Source organism: Marasmius oreades, chromosome 6 (assembly GCF_018924745.1).
Source record: "Marasmius oreades isolate 03SP1 chromosome 6, whole genome shotgun sequence".
Classification (NCBI taxonomy): Eukaryota; Fungi; Basidiomycota; class Agaricomycetes; order Agaricales; family Marasmiaceae; genus Marasmius; species Marasmius oreades.
Genome location: NC_057328.1, coordinates 562,730 through 579,633, shown reverse-complemented (window position 1 = coordinate 579,633; position 16,904 = coordinate 562,730). Strand labels below are relative to the sequence as shown.

General features: G+C 47.8%; 5 protein-coding genes across 5 annotated transcripts; 2 read left to right on the top strand and 3 right to left on the bottom strand.

Annotated features, from left to right (window-relative positions):
* Window positions 1-279: 279 nt before the first annotated feature.
* On the bottom strand, window positions 280-1,410 carry E1B28_009601 (uncharacterized protein). The gene is made up of 3 exons (XM_043154502.1): window positions 1,355-1,410; window positions 1,104-1,287; window positions 280-1,056 (listed from the first exon to the last, which is right to left on the bottom strand). Exons 2-3 carry the CDS (start codon window positions 1,134-1,136, stop codon window positions 601-603), a joined length of 489 nt encoding a protein of 162 aa, XP_043006957.1. The 5' UTR covers window positions 1,137-1,287; window positions 1,355-1,410; the 3' UTR covers window positions 280-600.
* Window positions 1,411-4,445: 3,035 nt separating this feature from the next.
* On the top strand, window positions 4,446-5,832 carry E1B28_009600 (uncharacterized protein; the record flags this gene model as incomplete). Its single annotated transcript, XM_043154501.1, has 8 exons — window positions 4,446-4,548; window positions 4,603-4,645; window positions 4,712-4,937; window positions 4,988-5,090; window positions 5,141-5,288; window positions 5,357-5,474; window positions 5,525-5,620; window positions 5,683-5,832. 8 exons carry the CDS (start codon window positions 4,446-4,448, stop codon window positions 5,830-5,832), a joined length of 987 nt encoding a protein of 328 aa, XP_043006956.1.
* Window positions 5,833-7,328: 1,496 nt separating this feature from the next.
* On the bottom strand, window positions 7,329-7,748 carry E1B28_009599 (uncharacterized protein; the record flags this gene model as incomplete). Its single annotated transcript, XM_043154500.1, has 1 exon — window positions 7,329-7,748. One exon carries the CDS (start codon window positions 7,746-7,748, stop codon window positions 7,329-7,331), a length of 420 nt encoding a protein of 139 aa, XP_043006955.1.
* A 3,483-nt stretch (window positions 7,749-11,231) lies between these two features.
* Window positions 11,232-12,467, top strand: E1B28_009598 (uncharacterized protein; the record flags this gene model as incomplete). The annotated part of the gene is made up of 7 exons (XM_043154499.1): window positions 11,232-11,328; window positions 11,382-11,424; window positions 11,492-11,717; window positions 11,768-11,876; window positions 11,935-12,082; window positions 12,131-12,248; window positions 12,301-12,467. 7 exons carry the CDS (start codon window positions 11,232-11,234, stop codon window positions 12,427-12,429), a joined length of 870 nt encoding a protein of 289 aa, XP_043006954.1. The 3' UTR covers window positions 12,430-12,467.
* A 1,944-nt stretch (window positions 12,468-14,411) lies between these two features.
* On the bottom strand, window positions 14,412-16,675 carry E1B28_009597 (uncharacterized protein). Its single transcript, XM_043154498.1, has 4 exons — window positions 16,420-16,675; window positions 16,109-16,367; window positions 15,546-16,057; window positions 14,412-15,491 (listed from the first exon to the last, which is right to left on the bottom strand). The coding sequence occupies exons 1-4, from the start codon at window positions 16,621-16,623 to the stop codon at window positions 14,601-14,603; spliced, it is 1,866 nt and encodes a 621-aa protein (XP_043006953.1). The 5' UTR covers window positions 16,624-16,675; the 3' UTR covers window positions 14,412-14,600.
* Window positions 16,676-16,904: the final 229 nt, after the last annotated feature.

Below are 16,904 nucleotides of genomic sequence, written 5' to 3'. Positions count from 1 at the left end.
TAATTCCGTGAACACGCGCATTTTGCGTTCACGCTCGGCAGGGTCAGGAACGCTCGGCAATATTCGAACTCCCCTGGTAGTTGCTACACAGGTGAATAAACTTAAGTTCAGTGGCGTAAAGTTATTTCACGTCCTCAAATACTTCGGAACGGAGTCGGAGCTCGAAATCTCAATCCGGCCGTAGGTATGCCACGTACAACCGCCCATTAGCCGAGGGCGCTTGCTTAGCCGACTGTCACACCAGAGTCCGCGTGTTCACGGAATTAATCAAAGGGCAGTAAACGTACATCCTCCTCCACACCGTGTTTGTTGGGTGTCGTCTTGGAAACGATCCTGTCGTTCTTTCAGGCACACCTATACTTACAGCGCCACAAACAACCAGTGACCAGTTATGCCACGGCTCATGGCCGCGGGTGTGACAACCTTTCTCCGGAACTTCACCAGCGTCGTGATATATGAAGGACGTGGAATGTATCATCCTGGTATTTTTGATCGGAGAGGCTCTTGGCATAAAAGAAAAAGCGTCTCTAATGCTCGGAAAGGTGACGGTAGCCCGTAGAGTGCAAGTTTTCCTTCAACCGAATGGACGTTAGGGTTGCTTTAGGGCGGTGGTATCGAAAGGTTACAGGAAGAGGATGCTGCGAATTTCGAGACTCGAGAGGGAGGGTATAACGGGTGAAGGAAGAAGAGGTAGTGATTGAGTAGAGAAAGAGGGCACGGGAATTGGAATTGAGGATGGAAAGGGTTTGATTTGATTGAGAATCGGCGACCTGGCGTATAGAGCTGTACAGTGTGCGAGAGAAGAGATTGTTCAATCGAGCGACTTGCGCCAATGGGTTTGGGATAATTGTCGTTAGATTCACTAGTTGAATAGCCATCAATGATTCTGTTGTCTTTAGTTCCGTCGGCCGTCGCATCTCTCGCTCTGGCCGAGTTGCGTGGGCAGGGTGATTTCGTGGCTAAGAACAGACTATTCGACTGCCTTGAAAGACTGGAAAATTTGTCACGAGTGTTATTCCTTCTTCTACGATTGGTGCCGATGTCAAATCCGGGGCTCTGATGATTGGTTAGTCGAGTAGAGTCGATACTGGATTGACACGCACTTGCGAGTCAACTTCGATGCATCCCGAATGCATAGTTCATGAACGCGATATTTCCTCCATCAGCGGCTGCATACCAATCTCTGAATATGGGATTCCTCCCTTCGGGATAGCTCGAGAGCCATCCAACCACATAACGAATCGAGTTCGAGCATTCGGGCCTTTTCGAAAACGTTGCTTGTTTTCACTTTGAGACCAAGAAAAAAAGGATTGATCGAGTTATCAAGTAGGGACTATATGAGAACGAGTCTTACTTCTACCCAGTAGTCCAAGTCATCGCGTTCTTGAAGAAAGAGTAAAATCAGGCTCGTAGTCGAACTTGTAAGAGGGAAGCCAATATGCGAATGTGATTGGATACGCACATCCGATAAGATAAGATAGTCTGCCTTGCTATCAACCATCATCTCACTCACCTCCCCGCGCTACTGCCCGCATTTACCTCCATCACATTCAATGACAAGGAACGCTGCGAAAGCGCTTATCACTGACTTCAACTCCACACTTAGTGACTCCCGTTGACTTGCAGCATCTCTGCCGAGCACCCAACAACCACTAGCCCACTCTGTTTCTCTGCGCTCAGCTGGAAGCACAGTAGCTTCCGAAAGAGATGGATGTTTACCCTCTACAGACAACCCAGGCGCTCGCCTCGAAGTGAGGGCAAGGCAAGCAGAAGCATTCCTCCTACGAGACAACGGACACTCATCCCGAAGTGAGAGCGACTAGTTTTGCTGTCAAAATAAGGTTCTGACCTCACCGATGCCTTAGAATCTGATATTCAACATTGATGGTTTATGGATTTTTTGACAGATGGTGTGGCCTGAGCGATGTCATTGTGGTTACAGGTGGGTTCATCACAACCATGGGTGTTGAATGGTTTCAAAGAAATGATCGATGAAGTCGCCATGGGGAATGATCCAGAGGGTATGGACGACGGGTTTGGGAAGAGCCAAAGCAACGACCAGTTCACCTTTCACCTTGCTCGCGCGTTATGCCGTTTGCGGGCTGCCTTCGGTATCTTTACTAGCCCCCAAGCACCACAAAAGATGGGGAACGAATGTGACGTCACACGGAGCACTGACGACCTCGCGATCGAAATTGATGGTTAGCGACGAATTGGCGAGGAAGATTTGACGGCAGAATAGGTACTGGGAGGTGGGGTAAGCGTGGCAAGCAGCCAGGTTACATCTGCGTTGGCCTTTGCCCACATCGTCCATGGTAGCGTTCTTTCCTTCCTTTCATTCAGTAGTTCTGAAGCGATGATACCCATGACAGGCTTCTTTTTGGAATTCAAGGTTTCTTGACTCGATTTGACTGGTTACCAGTGAAGAATTCGTAAGCGTGGATATATCTGTCTCCCTCCTCTGATGTTGATGCCTATATCCATATTTTGGATATACAGGCACACTGGCAGGCACATCAGGTCACAAACCTTACGACCGTAAAGGTACTACCCAAGCTGTGCACTTCTCATGTTTCTGTTCCTTGTTCGCGAGGCTGGAAATGGATGGGAGTGCTTCGGCTCCTCGGAGTGGCAACGTCCTGATGTTCTAGCAGACTGATGTCACGATCTAGTATATCTAACTGACAGGCAAACCAATCGACATCAGATCACGAAAGTCCCATTACGACCGTCAAAGTTATTTTCAGGATCTCCAAGTTGTTTCATCTTTCTGCTCCCTATTTGCGCTGAGGTTGAGAGTACCTCGGCTCGGGGACAGAATGTCACGTCTCCTTCTGGCTCAAAGCCAAGTTTTGTGGTGGTGTTTCGGTTAAACGGAAAGCAGTCGTCTCCTAGGTTTTGTGATGTTAAAACTCAACAGTACATACCTCTATCGCTGGTGCCCTCTCCGAAGTGAGGTAGCAGCGTCGCAACCGCAAGGGCGACGAAGGCGGGTAGGAGAATACGACAGCTGGGAGGGATAGAGCCCGACCAGACCCTCAATAGTGAGAATCGGGAAGCAGGGAGGGAGAAGCTGCTATCTGTCAAATAGGATCCCGATTGATCTCGACAACGACTCATCTGTTTGTCAAGGTGAGTGATCCGTATCGAAGCTACGGACCAAAAAGCTCCTCAGGAAACCGTTCTATCAAATTGAGCACTTTCGAGTTGACGGGGCAATTTCGGACGAAAACTCAAGTGCTCAGTCCCCGCCTTGAAAGTCGGTGCCGCATGGTCGGAATGTCCGGGTTAGTATGCGGAACGAAATGTGCTGCAACAGCGCTCCGGGGCTCAACACTTTAGGTTGATCATATCTTGCTGTTTTGTGACTTCGCCACCTGCATGTGCTCTCTGCCCCTCTTACGATCCTCTCTTGATGCGTTCCTGAGTCATTATTTGGCACCCTCAGTGGTACACAGTTGTTATGTTTCCTGTTGGAGAAAGTTATAAAGAGGGTCCTTTAGCCTGAATTTCTTCATCAAACTTCGAGGTCGAAAGACGAAAAGACTCTACGAAATCATCAAATGAAACTCTCAATGTCCTTGACCTTCACACTTTTATTTGTGGTATGCACTGCGGTGTCAGTCGCGAGGTGAGCACTATTGTGACTCTGATTTCATGACTCTTTTCACAAATTTCATCCGACTTGCGGGGAAAATACAGACCCATTCCCATTGAACAGGGGACAGACAAACTGGACTTGGTAGTGGGAATAAACTCACATTTGTGCAACCCAGCTCTTGTAAGTGCCCCTGATATATTTGTTTTCTCTGGCACAAAATGAGATGAACTAAATTCGGCGTCGTAGTGCCCGAAGGATGCTATGCTGCAGGCCGATCAGCTTAGATTAGATTGAACTTATAGAGTGATGCCCTTTTATGTAACTGATAAGATAACCCCTTGGCCACGCGTCACGGACTTTGTCTGAGATTTTTTTGAAATTCCCACCGAGCCGACTCCTCCCGCACTTACGAGTGAGCCATCTGACTTTGATGTGTCAAATACAAGGAATTGAACAGACAATTGAAAGCTGACGGAAAAACATATTGTCCGAAGTGGATCTCTTCATCTCGTCCAATTTTGAAACACTTACCTTCTTCCGTAACGAGCTGGGCAAGTTGCTGGGCAATATCCGAAGTAAATTGTCCTCCTCTCTAATTCCTAAGTGCCTAAAGATCAACTTGGATGCTTTAGGTTACGAAGAGCTCTGATTCGAATCATGGCAGCGACAGGCGACAGGCGACTCGCAGATTTAAGGGCCATTGATCTCTCCGAGTCATCTTCCCCTCACAAGTTTGAATTTGATCTGGAATGATAAAAACGCCCCCCGCTTTCGAAAGTCTTGGGTAAAACTCCCTTTACCCCGAGGGTTGGTAGCCTTCACTACTCACCACGTAGCACGCAATATGACAGCGATCAGTCCAAATCTCGATATACAGTTTATTTCGGAATTTGGAACGAGCATCATCCTCAATGCGGTCAATCTTTTGATTGGGGGCATCCTCTACGGTACGTCTTCTACTGCTATCACGCCATGACTACATAACCTTAACAAATTAGTAGGGATATACATAGTTTTGTTTTGCGCTGCTGCTGCTGTTCTGTGGTATGCTGTCATATCCTATCTTTTTTCCAGCTTGAGCGTCAGTGGTGAACATTTATTTACCTTCAGCCGCCGAGAAGGTAACGTAAAAGCAAGAGCTGCGTTACTGGTGGCCATTGTCACGATGTTTATCATGTCGTCTTTTGATTTCTGGAGCAACGTGACTATATTCTTTGCGAGCATCCAAGATATCTTTGTTGGAAATGTCGGACAGCCTTTTGAGCACAAGCGAGTGGTATTCTCGAGGCGGTTCAACAATCTGGACTCCGTCAAGCAAGTTATACTTCCTCTCGAGGTCAGGGTCTTATGTTGAGTTCGGTCCCAGTGCTGATTCTGCTAATCCAGATCGTGGTAGGAGATTCAATCGTTATCTGGAGGGCTTGGGCTCTCTCTGGTGGAAACCGAAAAATCGTCGTTATTCCCTTGCTACTTCTGATTGGTTCGGCCGGTAAGTAATCTTCTCCGTATTCTGGCTACTTCTAACTATCTCATGTAAAGGATGCTCATTTGCATTCTTGGGTTGCTTTGCCCAGAATGACTGGCCCATCGTCAACCCAGATACGTGCAACTCGATTGAAATTTCGGCGTTCAGCTTGTCAATCGCGACGAACACCTCGGCGACAATTATTATCGGCTATAAATTCTGGTGCATATACATTTCATTGAGAGCTTCTCCGTCGTCGCCTTCGTTGACTAGAGTCTCGCACGACGTAGGCGTTATCGCCAGGCAGTTGGAAGGTTTCTTAGTACATGCTATGCCAATCGTCAACCTCGGGTTGGTAAAATTCTTATTCTCCTTCTTGAATCCGGTATCATTTATTCCGTTCTATGGGTAAGGTCCAAAGTCACTGTATGACCCTTACGTTCCTGAAGACGTTGTAGATCGTCCAACTCGTCGAAATACTTCTGCCTCCCCCGCCAACCTTTCCTGGACAAGTGGTTCAACAAATTTTCATCGCTGCTAGTGTCCAGCTTATGGTACGTTATTATCATCTCTTACTATTCGGATGGTCTTGATGGTGACGCGCGCCCACTCTAAGGGCATCTATCCGGCGTTGCTGATCGTACTCGTTTATCTTCAACGTACAATGTGGGATTCGTACGGAATATCGACGTTGGAAGCCGATTTGGAGCGTGGTGGAAGCCGCAGCACTCTGGAAGTTGGAAAGGTGGTGTGGGCCAACCATTGATCACCAGCGCCGAATTTGGTTGGATGAAGTTGTGTGATTGGAATCGAAGTACAAAATATCGAATGTTCTTTCTTCGAAATCCCGGGTGTAGTATTATTCGCTTCGTTCCGATTTCCAGATTTCGCGGCGTCCCGAGAGCGCTGTAAAACTTTCTAAATGATTCTTGCACGCGGGATGATCGATGATACACCAGCATCTTGGTGTTTTCGTAACAACTGCTCTCAGAAGCAATTCTCCAGAAGTGAATCGACTTCGACAGCGGTCGTGTTCTGTTGTAAAGTTATCGAGAGATGTTGTAAAGGCGCCTCGATTGGGTCTAGCTCTCTCCTATGGATCTTCATCGTGCATCATGTATCAAACTCACTGAGTCTCGCTATAAGCTCAAGTTAGTGCTTACTTGTAGCCAACGGACGGTTTCAAAGCTGAAAGCTGGGAATCTCTCACGTTCGTGACCGGATCAACGTAAAGGAGGGGTGATTGCCAGAGCGCAAAGGTTACGACAGGATCTATGAGATTTTCTGATACCACATGTAGTACCGTCCAGAAGATGATACATATCATATATGTGGAATAACAGCAATCGGACGCGCTCATTCAAATTGAAAGAGCGGTGATTCCTACCGAATCAAGCACGTCAGCATCGACTCTAGACGGCACCACCGAAAAAAACGAACCTTTCCATACACGAGTTCCTGCGCCGCGGCTGCTGCTTTACACTCAACTCCCATCATGCCCGTGTCAACTGCATCCGCTGCTGCCCAAAATCGTCCTGAAGTCTAGTAGAATTCGGAATCCAGTTCAACCCTAGTGTTGATGTCGTTCTTTTTTCCTTTCTGGTCTTGAGGACAGAGAGATCTCTCGATTTGAAGAGTTAAGTTGTCGAAACGGTAGAAATTCGATCCTCGGTGTGCGAGGGTAAGGAGCGAGGGGAAGTCGATGTCTTCACGAACCATCTTTAGCCACTAACTCGCCAGTCGAGAGAGATAGTACGGACCTGGTCATGTGATTGTTTTCATCTTCAGCCTTCCACCGTATCTCTCCATGACCATGAAACGAACTTGAAGTGACCGTCAACAAGCCTGGATGACTCTGCCTCAGAAAGGTTTGGGGAATGCCCTCCGTGGGATGGACGTACGTGGGATGGACGCATAGAGCGGATACGGTACGATTGAAATGACTCAATCTCTCGGCTCGAGCTTGCGCTCGATGCTAACTTCCTGTTAAGGAACCGACGGTGAAACGGGTGCACCTCGGTAACTGAGTAAGTTGTTAAACAACAACCCGTTTCGCATCGCCCAGATTTTCAATTGTAAGCACGGTTTACAGACGTGGACAATCTGAAGTCGATAACACACCGACAAGTTTTGTTGAGTTCGATGCCACTTTCCTGAGATACACACCATGCTGGGTGTCATCGATTCATCATCGGGAGCGATCCTGTCGTTCCTTCAGGCACTCTTTTTGGTATGTTTGCACTAGCGACACCAGGCTGGAACCTATGGCAATGGCTCATGTCCGAGTTCGCTGTGAATACAGCTAGCTTCTTCGGGAACCTCACCACCATCGTGATATGTGGAGGTTCCCAGGGGTTCCCAGCCTTTGGAGGATACGGGACATATCATTGGTTGAAGCCGACATATTACGCCCAGGATTTGATCGGAGAGGGCCAAAAAGAGTGTCTCTAATGCTCGGAAGAAGATAGTAGATTCAAGTTTTCCTTCGACGCGATGGAATTTCGGGCGAGTGGGTGTAGAACGTGCCTCGAAACATAACAGGATGAGGATGTAGGGAATTTCGAGAGTACTGCTGTACGACGGGTGAACGGAGAAGAGACGGTGGTTGAGAAAGAGAGCAAGGGACTTAGAGTTGGGTATGGAAGCGGTTTGGTTTAATCGAGAATCTATGACCTGGCGCATACAGCTGTAGAGTACAGTGCCCGAGATATGAGGTAGTTCGATCGAGCTGACTTGCGTTTGGAGAACTGCCTCGCGATGAGCACGAAGTCCGATATACTTGCTGGATAGCGAGCAATTCTGTCTGATGTTTAGATGTCCTCCTGAGTCCTGTGGGCCTTCACATTTCCCGCTCTGGGTCTAGTTGCGTAGGTAGGATGATTTCGTGGGTAAGAATGATTTCGAGTAAGTAGTCGATGGCCTTGAAAGACTGAGAAAAGTTGGCACAGATGCCCGTAGGGCTACTTCTACTTCAATTTTGGATTGTTGACGATTTCAAACCTGGGAGACGGGTCCTGACGATTGATTCAGTCTGAAGGAGAGCGATCCTTGACACGTACTTGCCTCAGATTCGATGCTTCCCGAAGCGAGACTTTAAGAACGCGACACTCCCTCTATGAGCCATATAATCTCTGACTTTGATTCATCCCCTCAGAATAGTTCGAGAGTCCCACATAACGAATCGCGCTCGAGTACTGGAGGCAGAATGGAGGCTTTTCCCAAACGTTGCATGTTTTGTCTTCTGGGATGAAGAGGTAAAAAAGAGAAGGTTGAACGATTTCCAAATTCCAACGGGTAGGATTGAACTGGTAAAGGATCATCAGTGTTTCTGGCGCGTGGAGGCTCAAGATGACACGCACATCCGATAAGATAAGATAGTTGGTTTTGATACCAACCACCATCATTCCGCTGCTGCCCGCATTCATCTCACTCTCATGGTCAATCACAGTACTAGTCAATGACAAGGACACAGTACTGCAAGTGCGCTCATCACTAACCTCAATTCCACGCTTAACTTCCGTTGACTTGTAGGGTCTCTGCCGAGCACCCAACAACCACTCAAGGCACCACGCTGTTTCTCCGCGCTCAGTTGGAAATTGGAAGCACGTTTTGAACATACCCTCCGAACCAGATGGATTTTTACCTTCTTCAGGTAGTCCAAGGGCACCCAAGTGTGGGCGAGCTCGATCGCTGAAATGAATCGTAGGAGTGTTGGTGAATTTTTTCCTCTCGTCCATCTTCCTTTCAATATAGCCGCTCACGACACCTTCATCAGCATCGTTGATACCTTCAAAGGCTATAGGGGAGAGGGGACAAGCATTTTTTTCTCACGAGGCAACGGATACTCGCCCCGAAGTGAGAGCGATTAGCTTTGCTGTCGAAATGAAGTTTTGACCTCACCCAGCCGATGACATAGAATCTGATATTCAACATTCAGGCCGCCAGTGTCGATGGCATCAGCTTCCCAATTCTGTCGCCCGATACCCACCGGATCATTGTCTAAATCGACTTCACATCCAATTCACGCGCAGAAAATGATGAATCCTGAAAACGCAATAACATCGCTCAGGCCATCTATGACAACCGCCAATTTCTTTGGTAACTTCCCCCCGGGGCCCAGCAGCTTCAACCAATTTTGCCCTCCTTGTTCGCACTTTATGCCCTTCATCCGCCCTCGATACCTTTAGCTCGCGAGCACCGCAAACGATGGAGAGTGAATGTGACTTTACACAGAGCACTGATGACCTAAAACGAGAGATCCCGAGACCGCCGGCGTGGACGTTGTAAACCGGGCTACATATAGCCTTTGCCCGCGGCGTCGATGGTGACCTTCTTTCTTCCCTTTCGTTCAATAACCCTGAAAGCGATAATACCGATGAAAGGCTTCTTTTTTGGGACTTAGGATCTCTTGAATCGGATTTGACTGGTATATGGTACAGAAACGATTCGTAAGCGTTGATACATCTGTCTCCTAGTACTTCTGATGAACTTGATGCCTATATTGCCTATATCCATATTTTGGATACACAGGCACACTGGCAGGTACATTAGATCACAAAACCTTACGACCGTCAAATGTACTATTCAAGCTGTGCATCTCTCATCTTTCTGTTCCTTGTTCGCGAGGCTGGAGATGGATGAGAGCGCTTCGACCCCTCATGATGTACCTGACCCATCATTTGACATCCTCAGCGGTACACAATCTTTGTGTTTGTTGTTGGAGAAAGTATAAAGAGAACACTAGGACCTGAATCTCTTCATCAAACTTCGAAAAACGAAAAGACTCAACGAAACCTTCAGATGAAATTCTCAATGTCTTGGAGCTTCGCACATTTATTTGTGGTATGTACTGCACTATCAGTCGCAAGGTGAGCACTACTGTGACTGTGATTTCATGAGACTCTTCACTAATTTCTTGCGGGGACAATACAGACCCATTCCCATTGAACAACGTCATAGACTAGGAGATTGCTCCTGTCTGATGAGAGCTGTAAGTGCCTCTAATATATTCAGTATGCCCTGCACGAAATGAGATGAACTGAATTCGGCGTCGTAGTGCTGTCGTCCTGACCTTGAATAATCATATGCACTACTTTGTGTATGTTCCCAATGAGCCATCAGCCTTGTGTATTTCAGAAACAACATCGGAGGGTATTTTACAATATATTCAAGCATTCTGAAGTGTTGGTACTCTGTCAGTGAGATATGTACGGTCCATATCTCCGTCGCCTTTGAGACGAATTCGTCACTGCCCCTGGGACCACTTCCTTCCCTTTCTTTCTCCCGAGCATGTCCGATCATAGGTTAGACTGCAGAAAATGCTCCGTGGGGCGCTAAACACCGCTCACTCAAATTCAAAGGCAGAGGTATCCGATTTGACGGGTCTGTACATCTGAGGCATCGCATGGCAAGTCCTTGCTGGGAATGAAAAATGGCGGCCGTCGAACTTCTTTCTGTGGGCTCACAATGATGGGGTTTAAAATTTAAGATCTGAGACCCCAGCGAAACATTTTCTAACTGTAGATAGAATCAGACAACGTGTCGTTAGAAGGGGCTAACAAAATGAATGGCCATGGTGCGACCTTGCGAGAAACAGCGAGAACCGTTGTCGTTCAAGATGAGCTGGCGGCTCGTCTACCCATAACTACGCTAATTACGACCAAACATTTTCCTTCGCTCCATCAAGTTCCTACTACATTGTGGATTGAGAAAAGAATCAAAAGATGAAGATGGTTGGATGCAAGCGGGAATCCGCAGGGTATACAGATCTGCACCGCCCGACCTACAGCTCCGAAGTAATAGTAATTGTATTGTCGAATGACGTCGTCATGCAGTGACTCTATAGTGTCCTCTCTCCTCTCTCACTCTCGTTCCTAAAGGCGGCAAGTCTAAAGCACGTAAGTATATCCAGATATACAAGGAGTGTCGACGGAGTGAGAGGTAGTAACAGGGATAAAACTGACCGCCGCTAAATTGATCCGAGTTCGCGACCATCATAACGGGTGGTTTATGTAACCGTTACGTTGATCCCCCATCTTCTTCAGTGATACGATGGAATGGATCAATGATAAAAACGCCCCCCACTTTAGAAAGCGTTATGGAAAACTCCCATTACCCTGAAGTTTGATAGCGTTCAAGCTTCAAGCTTCACTAGTCACTCGCAATATGGCAGCAGTCAGTCCCGATATGCAGTTCGCTTCGAAGTTTGGGAAGAACATCATCCTCAATGTGGTCAATCTTTTGAGCGGCGGTATCTTCTACGGTATGTCTTCTATCCCCGTCACCCCATACTGCACAATCTTAACAGATCAGCAGGGATATACATAATTTTGTTTTGCGCTGCTGCGGTTGTTCTGTGGTATGCTGCCATGTCCTATCTTCTGTCCAGAACCGTCTTTGTGACCCTCGCGAGCATCCTCCTCCAGCCGCCGAGAAGGCAACGTACAAGCAAAAGCTATGTTGCTGGTGGGCATCGTCACGATGTTCATGATGTCGTCCTTTGGTTTCTGGACCGACGTGACAGTGTTCTTTGCCGGCATCCAAGATGTCTTTGTTGACAATGTCGGACAGCCTTTCGAGTATAAGCAAGGGGTATTTTCGGAACAGTTCAAACATCTGGATTCTGCCAAGCAAGTTATACTTCCTCTCGAGGTCAGGATCTTATGTTGAGTTCGGTCCCATTGCTGATTCCGTCAATCCAGGTCGTGGTAGGAGATTCAATCGTTGTCTGGAGGGCCTGCGCTCTCGGCTATTATGCTGGAAACCGAAAGGTTGTCTTTATTCCCTTGCTACTCCTGCTTGGATCGGCCGGTAAGGGATAGTCTCCCTGTTCCCAGTGGCCCCTACTTCTAATCTACCTCATGTAAAGCCTGCTCATTCACATTCTTGGGTTGCTTCGCCCAACATGACTGGCCCATCGTCAACCCGGATACGTGCAACTCGATTGAAATTTCCGCGTTCAGCCTGTCAATCGCGACGAACATCTCGGCTACAATTGTTATCGGATTTAAATTCTGGTGCTTCTCCATCGTTGCCTGCATTGACTAGAGTCTAACACATCGTAGGCGTTATCGCCAGATAGTCAGAAGGTTTCTTAGAACATGCCATGCCAAGCAACAAGCTCGGGTTGAGAGAATTCTCATCCTCCTTCTTGAATCCGGTATCATTTATTCCGTTCTATGGGTAAGTTCCATAGAGGCAGCGTGTCAACCTTACGTCTCTGAAGACGTTGTAGATCGTCCAACTCGTCGAAATCCTTCTGCCTTTCCCGCCAACTCTTCCTGGACAAGTGGTTCAACAAATTTTCGTGGCTGCCAGTATCCAGCTTATGGTATGTTATTACGATCTCTTGCTCTTCGGATGATCTTGATTTGGTGATGCGCCCACTCTCAGGGCATCTATCCGGCGTTGCTGATCGTACTCGTTTATCTTCAACGTACAATATGGGATTCGTACGGAATATCGACGTTGGAAGCCGATTTGGAGTGTGGTGGAAGCCGCAGCACTCTGGAAGTTGGAAAGGTAGTGTGAACCAACCATTGATCACCAGCGCCGAATTTGGTTGGATGAAGCCGTGTAATTGGAATCAAAGTATATAATGTCGACTGTTCTTTCCTCGAAATCCGAATGCATTGTATGGTCGGCTTCGTTCGGTTTTCACAGACTGTGAAACTTTCTAGATGTCAGTGTTGATTCTGGAACACGGGATGACATCTGACACACCAGCATCTTGATGTTTCATAAACACCATATCCGGAATTTTATCGACGTCGACAGCAGTCATGTTCTTTCTAATAAAAATCTTGCCAAAGATGCCTCGATTGGGTGGGTGTGACTCTCCGACAGATCTTTACCGTGCATCATGTATCAAACTCAAGTCTCGCACGACCTCAAGTTGGTACCGACGTGTTCTAAACATTTAGAAGCCTCTTCGTGGCCGGATCAAAAGTAGAATGATAAGAAGGAGGAGTGATTGTGACGAGCGCAAAGGGTTGCGACAGGATTCCTGGAATTTTCTGATTCACGTGTAGTACCCAGAAGATGCGAGAATACATCGGACGCTCGCTCGTTCAAACTGAAGCAATGGCGACTCCTACTGGATCAACCATAGTAAGAATCGACTCTAGACGGCACCACCGAAAAAGACGAACCTTTCCATACATGGATTCCTGCGCTACGGCTGCTGCCTAAAACCGTCCTGGAGTCTAGTAGAATTCGGAATCCAGTTCAACCCTAGCCTTGATGTCGTTCTTTTTTTCTTTTAAGATTCCAGGGATTCCCTGACGGAACGCATCATCACGGCGGTTGAAGCCAGCGTCCAAAATAATGGATCGGAGAGGGCCTTGAACAATCCAAAACGAGCGGCTCTAATATAACGCTCCGAAGGTGGATAATGGATGCAAGATTTTCCTTCAACGCGATGGAATTTCGGGCGAGTGAGGTGTAGAACATGCCTCGTAACGTTCGCAGGATGCAGTGAATTTCGAGAGTGAAGGTACTGTACGACGGGTGAACGGGAGAAGAGACAGTGGTCGAGTAAGAGAAAGAGGGCACGAGAATTGGAATTGGGGATGGGACGGGTTTGGCTTGAGAACTCGAATTGACCTGGCGCATAGAGCTGTACAGTGTGCGGCAGAAAAGGTGGTTTGATCGAGCGACATGCACCAATGGGGTTGCGACGACTGTCATTAAGGAATTGACTCGCGGTGAGTACGAAGGTCCAATAAATTTTGCTGATATCGAGCGATATGGCTGATATTTATATGGAGTTGAATGGTCATGGATGCCGACATAGTCACATCTCTCGCTGTGGCCGAGTTGCGTGGGCAGGATGCTTTCGTGGAGAAGAAATTCGAATATTCGATTGTCTTGAAAAACTGAGAAAGATTCTCGCGTTCCTTCTTCTACTTCAATCTAGACATGTTGAATTTAAAACCCGTGGAGAGGTCCTGACGATTGATTAAGTTTGGAGTGGAGCAATCCTCAGGTTTGATGTTTCCCAAAGTCAGGTTCTAATAACGCGGCACTCCTCTATGCGCCATATAATCTCTGAATTTGGGATTCCTTCCCTCCGAATAACGTTGCATGTTTTGTCTTCTGGAGCTATCCAAAAGTCCAAGAGAAGATACTAGATCAAGAGAAAAAAAGAGAGGAAGATTGAGTCATTTCCAAATTCCAACGGGTAGGAACGTACCAAGTCCTACTTCTACCCAGTTATCAGAGTCATCGCGGTCTTGGAGAAAATAAAATTGGCCTCGGAAGTGACTTGTAAAGAATCAGTCATCAGTGTTTAGAAGGAGCCGCGTCGATGGATATCAACCATCTCGCTTGATCATCGTCGCCTACTTTGAGAGTCCATGGTATGATTACAGATCCAGATGGTCACAGAACATTGCCAATGATTAATGATGATTGGTACGATGACTATTAGTCCATGTATTACAGAAACAAAGTACAGTGCTGGTAACGAATGCGAACAGACCACAACTTCAAAACAAAGAAAATGAACATCACATGCGATAGTACACGGCGGAATCAAAGCTCTCTGAACATCCTCTCCTGATGTTGAAGAGTAATAACATCATAGTCCTTTGCTCCTGAGCACCTACGAAGCTCCTCGGAAAGATGACACGGGTACCTCATCCCCTCATCCTTCTGGCAAACCCAGTCAAAATCAACGAAACGCAAATAACCTTCCACGTTGCCATCATCTCCGCCAGTGGTCACCATCACGTTTGGCCTGCGTAGGTCGGGGAAGATAAATCCGCCATGGTTGAGTTTCTTGAGAGCATCCTGGATGGCGGATTTGACGCCACCAGGGAGATCCCCGTCTCCGTACAGATCGTAAAGCGTCCGTCCAACAACATGTTCCATGACCACGATGTGTAAGTCCGGGGCATGAGGGTCACCAAGAGGGCCGTAGTGAATCAAAGCCGGTGCAAGACCTTCGTCAGCCATGAGACGATGCGCATCCGCGCCGTATCGACGAACAAATTTGACGACAGCTAATTCGTTCACATCTCTTCTCCTGACAAGGAAAGCGGCGCATGTGTGTCCACGTTCGAGCGGCTTCACATAATCAAACTCGACTGGCCTCGCCTGCTGTTCGTCCTCGACTAGTTCGAAGGAAGAGATGAAGGGACAATGGCGGGGATGGACGTGTCCTTCCAGGACTGTGGGAGGCTTGAGATCCTTGTAGTAGTTCCTGAGGTCTTCATGAATGGCAACTCGAAGGGCATAAAGGATACGTGCAACGCGGAGGACTTGCGCATCGTCCATCGCCCGACTAACGGCTAGCCACTCGTAAGGCGTCAGCCGCTGGACGATCGTTCGGGAGGTGGTCACGGCTCCAACGACACATAGCCATGGTCCTGCTAAGGCCACCATGTACGTTGGGCAGCACGAGATATTGAGAAGGGGCTCGTGCTGAAAAGTCAAAGACACTAGTAAGACGTACTATTGGGGTAACAGGTTGCGCACCTTCTCCTGGCAAATGAACCGGGCATAAGAGAACCCACCCTGAACAGTAGGATCGCCACCGTGTCCTAGTTCAGGCTTAATTTCTCCGCATCCCGGTAAAGCAGAAATGCTCTCGAACGATGGCTCTAGTATCGAGAAGTCGGGGGTAGATCCATCACCGCTGTTGACTTTTTCCAAGGGGAAATGGAGGATCTTGCCCAATACTTCGGACGATTGCTTGTCTCTGGGGGATTCCCTGACCTGGATCTGAGAGCAAGTTCGCATGAGTTCCGCTGTCATACGGACAATGTCCTCGGGAGGGTCTGATTTGGCGGCGTTGTGAAGGAATCGAGAGAATGTTGGGTGCATAAGTTCGATGGGGAGGCCTGTCGTTGGGATGTATTTTTTCCCGCTAAACCGTCCGTCGACAAGAGCTTGTCCATCGGTAGCTTGGATGGAGTGGTAGTTGATGGATTTCGCAGAGGCGGAAGGTGTAGGTCCATCACGTATGAGTTTAATAAATCGTTGGGTATCTGTCAGGGCGTGAGCATGATAGAACGAGAGAGAGAGCCAGATCGACGCGCCTCTGTCGAGCTCAGCTACAATATCTAGTTCTTCGGCATCCTCTTGTGGAGTGGCAGGTCTAACGTTTGGCTTGTCTGGCGGAATTACAAAAAGAATCACAGTAAAAGACACCTCTGTAGTGTCATCTTGAACTTGAAGAGTTTCCGCGTCCCTAACAGAACGTCTCAGAGGGAGCGGTTTGGCAAAGTCGGTGAGTCTTGTGGACCGTTCAAGGGCTTCTTGAAGATGAACGGGCTCAACGTCGAGAGAATGAAGAGGCTGATGCTCAAAGATCAGATTGTGAATGCAAGTTCTAGTAGCAATCGCGCACCTTGAAGATACTGGAAATCGTTCCTCCTGGAATAGGACATCGTTTCGAGTCAAGAAACCTTTGTTCTAAGTCTTTCATTCCGTCTTCACGGGATATTTTGAAAGTGCCTCCGAGTATTTCAAGATCTAAGATGTTCTTTTTCGTCGGAAACCCCTTCGTTGCAACATAGTAGACTGTGACCTCTGGTTCGGCGGGCTGTGCCATACTGGAGAATTGAGTGGTGTGGAAGAGAAATCTTGGGCCCCAACGTTAAGCATCACGTGCAGGTTCGACGCCCAGACGCGCCGCTTCTTCCTCTAGATCTCTTCCTCGACAGCCACCTAGACGTGGCAGCTATCACTCTAAGATATGAAAAACAACCTCACCCGGGCCGATGCCTTAGGATATTCAACATTCAGGCTGCCAGCGTCCGTGCCAAGTCGCACCGATGTCATCATCAACTCGCAAACCTGTCGCCCATACCCACAGGATCATTCTCTATACAT